Consider the following 10,418-nt stretch of genomic DNA (forward strand, 5'->3'; position numbering starts at 1 on the left):
GATTCACAAACAGCTCAGTAGTAAGATGTTAGTAAATTCAATTTTAGACCATATTTTTTTTGGTAGGTCTCTTTGATTGAGGACCCCCTTTTTTTTGTAAAGTTTGTTGATCCTTCATGTATGTTGCATCTATTGGAGTCTAGAAAGCCTTTGGGGAATTGTATTAAACAATTAGATCATGCTCTTTTAAATATGACAGAGTTAAAACTGTAAACAGAAATTTTATAAATTTGGAAAAGTTTAAGTTATAGAGGATACTACGTCGAAATTTTGAGAAAAATTATTTATTTTTCAAAATGGTTATTTAGAACTATTTATTTGCTTAATTGTTAAGTTAATTGATAGGTTTGCCATGCTAGGAGTATAGTTTGTATGCCGGTCACATCGTTTAGTTTTCGGGTTGTGACAAAGTTAGTATCAGAGATTGGTCGTAGGTCAAACATAGCTGCAAACATAGGGTGATAATAGATTCTTGTCAGTAAATTGTGTACTCGGGCACAACTTACTTGCAAGGGGTTATTAGCACTTTATGAGAGTCTCAAAATATGTTTAAATTCATAATCACTACCTTTCCACATTTTCTTGTTGTCTTGTTCAATTTTGAATAATACATTGTAATTGAAAAATGTGTGAATGCTTAAGAAGTCTTATGATTTCAATTTTGCAATAGTTAAGCGATTTAGCTAGTGAGTTAAGCTAGATAGAACCGTGCATGTTTGAGTCCATATGTGTTTTTATCTTCTATTAATTTCTCTGATGGGCTCCCATTTTCAAGCAATGAAGTCATAACAGAATTGGTGCAAGTTTTCACCCAATTATCTCATTTACTGTCAAAACTCTTATGTCTCATAACGTAGAGAAAGTAATTCCAATTCACTGTGTTTTACTCCTTCTCGAAATCAACCTTTATGAGAAAGCATTTATCACATTTTCTCTTCACCCAATCAATAATTTCATTTTCTGTAATAACTCCACCAAGGAGTTGACACAATGAAATGAATGTCGATTGATTGATGGAAATCACTTTATGCAAAACCTTCTTCAAACGGTTAGCTAGAAGCTTGGAAAGGATTTTATATAGGTTTCCTATAAGAGTAATGGGTCGGTAATTGTTCAATTTCTATGGATTGACAAGTTTAGGAATCAATGTGATGAAAGTTTCCATAGAAACTGCATAACATTTCATACCAAATGATAAAGAAGCATGAGTATAAGACATGCATAACATTTCATTCTTGTGATTGATTTGGATTAGCCTTTGATTTTAAGTTCTTGAATATTTCTCATGTTTGTTCCAATTTGACTACTTGGTGTTCTCCTCGCTTATCTTATATTGTTACATAATTTCGAAACTCACCATTTGTTGTTTGTATTTGGCGCTTACGATGGACGTAGACGAGCTGGAAGCGAAAAGTGATGACTAGTACCCTCAGAATGTCAGAAGTCGTCTTATCTTGAAGACTTTTACTATATACCTTTTGTTAACGTCATTTTTGAACGTCTTTTTATTTTGGGAATTCCCGCTTTGATAGTGACATCAAATTGGGACTATATCTGCATTTATTACCAAACTTATTTATGTGTATTTCAAAAGAATTTTGTTGTCTAATATTACAATTTCGTGTTGTTAAATTTGATGGATATTTTTGGATTAATGTGACATGTTAAGTGATTACGTGATGCTCTTTACCTTATAATGAAAGTTTTTACATATTTTTTTCTTAGAATTTCATTAATCAATTCCAAAATAAATAAAAAAAACAAATAACTAATTAATTTGAGATTTAGGGTGTCATAGATTCTATCTACCCTTGAGTAACCTTTACTTTCAAGAAGGCATAAAACATCAAAGTATGACCTAAAATGTGTCGCAAAACAAAGTAAACTAGTGTTGAAGAAGATGGAAAAATCGTAACTTTCGAAACAAAGCAAAAATGCAATGAATAAAACCCTAAAATGTGTCTCAAAACAAAGCGAAATTGTGTTGAAGAAGATGGACAAATCGTATTTTTGAAACTGATAAAAAAACAACAAAAAAACCCTAAAAAATGTATCGAATAAGAAAGCAAATTCGTGATGAACAAGATGGATAAATCGTAATTTTTGAAACCCTACACCACTTACCTTCAAGCTTGTAATGTTTTTTTCATTTTCCCTTCAATGGTGTTGCGATCAATGGCATCATTTATGTCTTTTCCTTCAATGGCGTCGTTTCATCTTAACTCGTACCTTCCAAAATTGCTTTGTTTCTCTACGTTGCAACGAGAGTGATTGTTTCCCTCCAATTCAAAACTCATTTCTCACATGAAACGACGTCATTTTGGATCTATCTCAATTAAGTGGATAAGAGTATACGCTGTAACTGACACGTATTTAACTTTTGTTATGATTCTACAAAAAGAACCAAATCACTACCGATTTAAAAAGATAAAAGACTAAATCGACTTAAAAAAAATAAAAGACCAAAACATTTTTTGACTAAAAATAAATGACCAAAATTATATTTAAAGAATTCACGTCGAAATCACTATTCAGCACATCTATAAATAGCATTCCATCCTCACATAACGCACCAACTTTTCATTTACTTTTCATATTCCTCGTACTTTAACCAACTTAAGTGTCAGATGACTTGTAGGTACCCCACCAACTCACTAGAACATTGTCCCTACATTCGGCACCATACGTATAACACTTGAGTGTTGGGAGCCAAAGACGGAACGTTGCATAAAGATAGGAACACATGAATAGTTAGGCTTTAATAAAAATAATTTGAGATTAATATAAAAGACCAAAAGTTTAGTTTTAATATACTCTCAGTATAAAGTTTTACATACATACATGTATAACTTTAGAAATATTTATTATTAAAATCAAATATTTTAAATAATACAAAGGCCATGATTGAATACCGTAGAAATTCTTTCTACCGAGTGTATATATATGAATTAAATCCAAAGAGTAATGACTTCAAATTATTAATTTTCTCTGATATAAAGATGAATGCTTGATATTTGATGACAATTAGAAAATGATTTTAATACAGAATGGTTTGCTAAAATCCACTAGGTACAAAATGAGGCAACCATTTTCCTTATGCTCATATGTGTAACACTTCACATTGTTGAAGTCCTTCAAGCTAGTCACAGCCAAATTAATTTTGATTAACTTCATTTGGGTGTGTTCCTGGTCGATCAGTGCCCCCATTTGTACAAAGCATATATGGATTTTCTATCTAATTGAGTCATGTCTCTGAATGCTTCTTGATTAGTCTTCGTGAATACTTGAATGGTAAATAGAAGCCGGATTCTAAAGCAGAACTAAACTGTACAACTTTCCTTTTTACAAGCCAATTGGTCCCAAACCTGAATTTATCAAACATCAACACTGTCATCCATATAATGGAAGATATTATTACTGTATATGTTTAAATTGGCTATTGATCACCAATTTTCTCTTTTATTGTGATTTTGTTAGCGTTACAGTGATTTTGCACCGTGATTAAAATTTTCTGCCAATTCAAACATACGGTTAAATAATTTGAAATGAGTGACCTTTTGAGTACCTGAACTAGCAGCCATTGGCTTTCTCTGTGGCAATGGTTGTAGTTCCTTGAGGTCAATGACAACAGCATTAGATGTTAGAAATGTCTTGGCCACAGAAGCTGCATGTTCTATACAGCACCTAACTACCTGCAGCAATTTTCAACATATATATTACAATTACAATATTGAACATCATGTGTATTTCTTAGTACACTAGCACTCAACACTTGCATGTGTTCCTTCATATATTGAAATCTATGCGCATTTCTTTCTGCATTAATAGTATTGTCACACTTATTTATTTTTCCTTATATCTTCTGTGAAAGGCATTCAAATGTTCACTATACCTTTGTTGGATCCATGATTCTAGCCTTCATGAGATCCTCATAACAATCTCTAGCAGCATTGTAACCAAAATTCATGTTATCATTTGATAAAACCTGCATGACATAAGATATGTTGTTGAGTTGAATCAATTAAGCACTACAGAAGATCCAAAAATATCATTGATAATCAATCTCTTACAAAAAACAGTTTCTCAACATCCTCAGGACCTTATCTATGACAATATTGCCATTTACACCAGCATTTTTCGCTATCATTCTAGCAGGATAGCTCAAAGCTCTTTTGAAGATTTCAGCTCCAATCTACAAATAGCATTACAAATAAGATTTCCATATTTTATAATCAGCAAAAAGGCACAAAACAAAAAGAATGCTTGTTAATATTGGAGCCTAATTTTAGTGCAATCTTTAAACACGATAAGGGAGAATTTAGTTGTATAAAAAAGATAAGGGTCCGTTTACTTATGGTGTTTCCTGTTTTCATTTTCACCGATAAAATAAACATTATAGAAGACCTTAGAGAAGTTTTTAAAAATGTATACTAAGAATAGATTGAATATTTTCAAAATTTTCAAAATGTTGTTTTAAGTGTTTATGGAAATGTGTTCTCTTTAGTTTTCTTTCATCTTCTCTCATCACAATCAAAAAAAGGAAATTCATAACCAAATGCCATTCCATCCATCTACGTAAAAAGTAAGAAATTGAGAATGAAAATAAAAAAGTTGTTTGAAAGTAAATGGGTCTGAAATTACCTTCTGCTCTTCATTGTCTAGGAGACTTTTTATGCCATCAACCTTCATGGAAAGCCTTAAAAGGCTACAGCCACCACCAACTACTACACCTTCCTCAATTGCTGCCTGCAATGTTCTAAATTATAACTTAGAAACTTAACTATCAATTATTTCAACTAACCTCATTAAAGCCAAGAAAAGGAAATACCCTGGTTGCATTTAAGGCATCTTCTATTCTTAATTGTTTATCCTTCAACTCTACTTGTGTTTGTGCTCCTACCTATAGTTTGGATTTCAGGTTCATAAACAACTTAGTTAAACTCTTATAGCATAAGCGTTTATCATATCAAGGCTTATGTATAAGCTATTTTCTAACAAAAGGTAAAATAAAATCATATTGTTTTCATATAAGTTGTTTTCATAAACTACCCTAGAGAGATCATTGAAATTTGTAAAAAATAGCTTATGGACATGTCATAAGTTGTTTCTAAAAAGATTTTCTAAATAGAAACAGAATTTTTAAATTCTAAATACTGAAAATGAAAATTAAATTAATGAAGTTCATACTACCTGAAGAATGGCAATGCCACCTGATAATCTTGCTATCCTTTCATTCAATATATTCTTTTGGAAATTTTCATCGGTATTCTGCAAAATATGAATTAGATGTGTGGTGTAGGTGATTTTCTTCTTCTAAAGTTGTTAACCAGTAACGATGCATCATGTTACTTCTAAGATTATACAGTGAATCAAGTGAAAATATTCAAACATTGGAAAAGTTCTCTCTGTACCTCAACTAGCCTCCTTAGTTGATTAACCCTCTTCTCAACTGATGGTCTAGTACTCCCATCAGTGACTAGTAAGGTAGAATCTTTTGTTATGACAACCTTGGTAGCAGAACCCAACACATTCTTGCTAGCTTTTTCTAAGGTGAAACCCATATCTTCTCTTATTACAATACCTGAAAATTCACAAGAATGCAGGAGAGTAAATATAACTAGAAAATGAATTGAATGAAAGCTATGCTTAGAAGCTAGTCATGCTTTCTTTCACCATTTATTATTTTACCATATTGATGAAAATGAGAATTAGTACTTCATTTAGTGGGAACAAACCAAGCATCACATGTCCTCCTCCATTAAGAATTGACTTAGGCATAACTGGCTCATTGCTTAGTTTGGTGGAGGCATGACTTCAATTGAAGTAGCTCTTAGTAGAGGCTTGAAGCATCTATTGCTAGACTCATTGGTGGTAACCTAGTTGAGATCTATTTCCCAGAAGTGATGTTTTTCTATACCATTTTGCTTAAAAGAAAGTTGTTGACAACTAATTTTGGCGCTGTCTTCGTAATTAAGCACAAATATAAGCATCAAAGAACTTACTCAAATTTTCAATGAACCATATTGAAAAGTAAGAATTTAAGCAACTACATTCATCTTCTTCTGACACTAATTTTTCTTGTAGATGTTTCGAAAAGAAAGGAAATACCTAATTTAGTCTCTAAAATTATAGAACCATATCAACATAGTACTCCATATTATCAATATTTTAAAATGATTTCTAAAATTGCAAAATGTTAATCAAGATGCATCAGCCATTTTTCACTTAGTTTCAAATTAGGTACCTAAATTTCAGGGACTAAATTTTGAGTATTTATTCTTAAAAATATATCTACAAACAAAATTTAAGCTTCTAAATTACCTCCAGTCAAGATGGCAATATCTTCCAAGTATTGGCTTTTCCGTTCACCAAATGCAGGAGCTTTAATAGCAGCAACCTTAAGCACACCACTAAGTTTATTTTTAATAACTGGAGCAAGTGCTTCCTGCTCAATTCCCTCAGCAACTATCAAAATTGAATACTTCTCTTTCACTGCATCATTCAATATGTTAAGCAGCTCCTTTGGATTTGTGATCTTTTTGTCAACTAAAAGCAACTGCAACCAAAGAATTCATGCAACATCTAATTATTTTTTTATAGAATTCATGTGAGGATTTTATTATATACTAATTGTTATACCTTGCAGTTGTGAAGTTCAACTGTCATCTTTCTTCGATTCGTGACGAAGTATGGAGATAGATATCCGCGATCGAATTGCATTCCTTCGACTATCTCTAGACTACTCTCAATGTACTTCCCTTTTCCAATTGTCACTACTCCTTTTCTGCCTACTTTATCCAAAGCCTCAGAAATCATTTCTCCGACGACATAATCGTTCCCCGCGCTGACTGCCGCAACATCTTTAAGTTCATGATCCTCAACCTACAAATGCAACCAATGTTGTTGAATTCAGCAAAGAATTTTCCAGCAACCAAAATTGACAGGCAGAAAAATCCATAATTAAATCATCATCTCAAGCTATATAATTCTTGAAATGTCGATTCTTCCAGCAGTTTTTTTAACAAAAATCATAGAAAAACTATGGGTAAATAATCATTTTCATCCATAAAAGTGTGAGACGCTGTCATTATAGTCCTTGAATTTATCAAAACAACAAAAACATCAGTAAGTTTATTTTGTTAGAAATTTCATAGACCAAATTGACTAACGAAGATACATTCTAGGATCAAACTAATTAAGGAAAGACCGTTTGAGGACCAAACGACTAATGAAAGACAAATTAATGTATGTTTTTGTAACTTTAACAGCGCCCAATACAAAAATGAGTGTTTGCTCGATAAAATACTAGATAATAGAGCTTACTTCTCTTGACATCAACTTAAGTTCCGAAACAAGAGCTATTGCTGTCTTCTCAATCCCACGAGCAATTTGGATAGGATTCATTCCAGCTGCAATAACCTAAAAGACAATAAAGCACAAAATTTAAGAAGACCCTTTTCAAAGTCATTAGCATTTGTGGCATTAGCATAAACGGGAAGCTAATATTTTCCAAACTTCATTTACAACTTTAAAAATATATATTTGTAACTTTTAAGTATTGTTATGTATGTAAATTTTTCATTAAAAAAACCTTCAAATGTGGTAAAATCTAATACTGCTATTTTCACTAAGGGTTTTTATTTATGTACCTTTGTTCCTTCTTTGATTAAGCCATGAGCAAGAACAACAGATGTAGTTGAACCATCACCAGCTAAGTCATTGGTTTTTGCACCAGCTTGTCTCACCAATTTAACTCCAACATTCTCCAATGGATCTTCCAATTCAATCTTAAATAACATCACAAAAAGAAAGCACAAAAAAAATGTTACTAAACCTGATTAAAGTTATTAAACCAAACAAGCAACGGTCCCAAGTGTTTCAATATTGAAAAATCACCTCAAAATTTTGATTAACAAAAATAACAAAAATTAAAATAGTATATTTTTCACTTAAACATTCCTCCACTAGTAAATACTTAAAACTAATAATATATTGCATACAACAAAACAATTACCAATAGAAGGAAGAAGCAAATACTCTATTGGTAAGTAGCACTTACACTTTAAATTAAAGACATAATTGGCATGAACACGTGTCCATGTCAAACACTGACACTTGTCATTACATTCAATCACTTCTATTTTTTAGAAATTATTACACTTGTTTGAATATCAATGTCGTGTTTAGTATCTTTGTACGGTGAATGACTAAAAAGAAAGAAAAAAAAATAACACCTCTTTGAGAACAGTTTCTCCATCATTGACTATCTTGGGTGGACCATACTTGTTGTGCAACACAACATTTCTCCCCTTAGGACCCAATGTAACACCAAGCAGCTCTGCCACTAAGTCCACCCCTGCCTGCAACACAATGAGAACTCACTTACTCAAATCACTTTTATGAAAAGAATTAAACAAATTAAAGGAATTAAAATAAAAGAAGTCTATGATACCAAAAGCTTCTTTGTGGTTGCACCATCATGGTTGAAATGAAGCTCTTTGGACATAGCTCTTGTTCGGGGTCTAGGAAGTGAAGATGAATTAGAAAAGGAGAACGCAGCAGATATAGGTGATGGAGAAGAAGATGACATGGCTTTGTGTGTTTGAACTATGTACGGAAAGAAACAAGTTGAACAATGATGCAATGGTTTAGAGTTTGCAGAATTTTGGTGGATAAGAGTAATGCGGTAAAAAGCAGAGATATCTCTGCACTAAAGAAAATGGAAAGGAAAAATATCTTACAATTACTTTTGGTGCTATTGTAAGCAACTCTCCATTTTTATTTTTTATTTTTTGCTTTTATATTTTCTACATTTTTATTTTCTTACTTGTTATGCAAAATAATCGGTTCATTTAGTATCCTATTTTTTAAATACCATTTTTTTAAATTAAATGAAAAACTACTTTTTTTTTTAATCAAATGATTGGATTTAAGTAGTTATTGAGCTCATTTCCAATTTTAGGTGAACACTTATTTCTCAATTGAAATACCGATTATTAGAGTCTATTCTCATAGAAACCACATGATTAAAATACAAAACTATTCCCTTATTCATGTAACTAAAAATTAGAAAGGATGGTGGCATCTCTTCAACTCTTATTTTTTGTTTATGTTTTTAAATTATACATAAAAATTACAAAGACCAAGTAAGGATCTCAACAACAATCAAACATATATTTTATCGTGACCCATTATCGGATATTATTCACATTTTTTTGACACTCTATTCCTAAGTCTCTTTCAATAAAGTTGGTTGTTATATTTTTCCATCTATGACTTTTATCGTACACATGAATACATTTTTTTAATTTCAACTCACCTTAGAACCTCTCGATAAATCATATTGAATTTGTTGTGATAATGTATATAGATATCTAATAGAACACGTAAAGGATTTTATTAACCACTAAAATAAATACTCTAAAATAAATACTCTAAGTTGTTAATGATTTATATTTTAGTGGTTAGTAAAATATTCTAAGTAGTTAATGTGATATCTATATATTTAAGTCATTTAATAAAAGGTCAAATAAATTTTTAATTTCTATACAATTTCAAAATTTTGTTTTTATCATGGTAAAAGAGTTATATTTTTAATTCTTACAAAATTATCATGCATGTAGTTTTAATCTTTGCTGTAACGCCAACATATTTAAATGATTTTGTTCAGATATATTTATAATATTATAAAAATTTCTCAATAAAAAATAAAAACATTCAAAAATTTAAAAGTTGAAAAGTTGAAAAACATTTAAACATGTTTCGCTCCAACATAGACTAAAATTTTTTGCAAAATAATTTTGTAATAACTAAAAAATGTGATTTTTTTTAGTGGAACTAAAAACAAATTTTTTTATTTTTTAAGAAATAAAAACTTATTTAATCCTTTTATAAATAAGTGGTTATAATGACGAACATTTTAATGAATTACTCTATATCATTCGATAATGAACTACTCTAGATCATTCGCGTTTAGACTTAAAAGATATCGCAATTAACTTACGTACATAATTAATAGAATGGAGAATTTAAAACCATTAAGACAATTTGATTGAATCCAGCAAAGTTATAATAATAGAATCTAGATTTGGCTTAATTGAAACACAAATGACAAATGGTAAAAATACTATGTAAAAACAAAATTCAATCTTTAACACAATTCTCAATTTTTGATAGTTTTATGAATTAACTATTTAAATCATGAAAAAGTCTTTAATCAGAATTTTCAAATCACAAGTGTTTATATCATTAACAAAATAGAAAGAAAAAAAAAATTACGTTTTTAATGTCCAATATACAAATATATCATGTTGGAAAAACCTTAATAACGTTGTGCTCAACAATCCATGTCAATTACATGATGAATAGCCAAAGACGGAAGCGTACCTGTGGGAATTGCCATTAATGAAATCCTGAGA

The 10,418-nt window shown here is 30.7% G+C and overlaps 1 protein-coding gene across 3 annotated transcripts; it reads right to left on the reverse strand.

The window, feature by feature from the left end:
- Positions 1-2,965: 2,965 nt before the first annotated feature.
- Positions 2,966-8,728, reverse strand: LOC101506252 (chaperonin 60 subunit beta 4, chloroplastic). 3 transcript variants are annotated; one of them, XM_004490264.4, is made up of 14 exons: positions 8,453-8,727; positions 8,235-8,360; positions 7,650-7,787; positions 7,324-7,419; positions 6,640-6,882; positions 6,322-6,556; positions 5,412-5,581; positions 5,191-5,268; positions 4,829-4,900; positions 4,642-4,746; positions 4,100-4,192; positions 3,893-3,985; positions 3,566-3,692; positions 2,966-3,365 (listed from the first exon to the last, which is right to left on the reverse strand). In XM_004490264.4, exons 1-14 carry the CDS (start codon positions 8,588-8,590, stop codon positions 3,343-3,345), a joined length of 1,737 nt encoding a protein of 578 aa, XP_004490321.1. In that variant the 5' UTR covers positions 8,591-8,727; the 3' UTR covers positions 2,966-3,342. The 3 variants fall into 3 exon arrangements, 1 of the variants encoding a protein (XP_004490321.1); XR_189426.4 differs by lacking the exon at positions 2,966-3,365 and having other exon boundaries at positions 4,071-4,192; positions 8,453-8,728; XR_012161830.1 differs by lacking the exons at positions 2,966-3,365; positions 3,566-3,692; positions 3,893-3,985 and having other exon boundaries at positions 4,148-4,192; positions 4,642-4,756; positions 8,453-8,728.
- Between the last annotated feature and the right edge of the window lie 1,690 nt (positions 8,729-10,418).

The sequence above is a fragment of the Cicer arietinum genome, chromosome 2, assembly GCF_000331145.2.
Source record: "Cicer arietinum cultivar CDC Frontier isolate Library 1 chromosome 2, Cicar.CDCFrontier_v2.0, whole genome shotgun sequence".
Lineage (NCBI taxonomy): Eukaryota > Viridiplantae > Streptophyta > Magnoliopsida > Fabales > Fabaceae > Cicer > Cicer arietinum.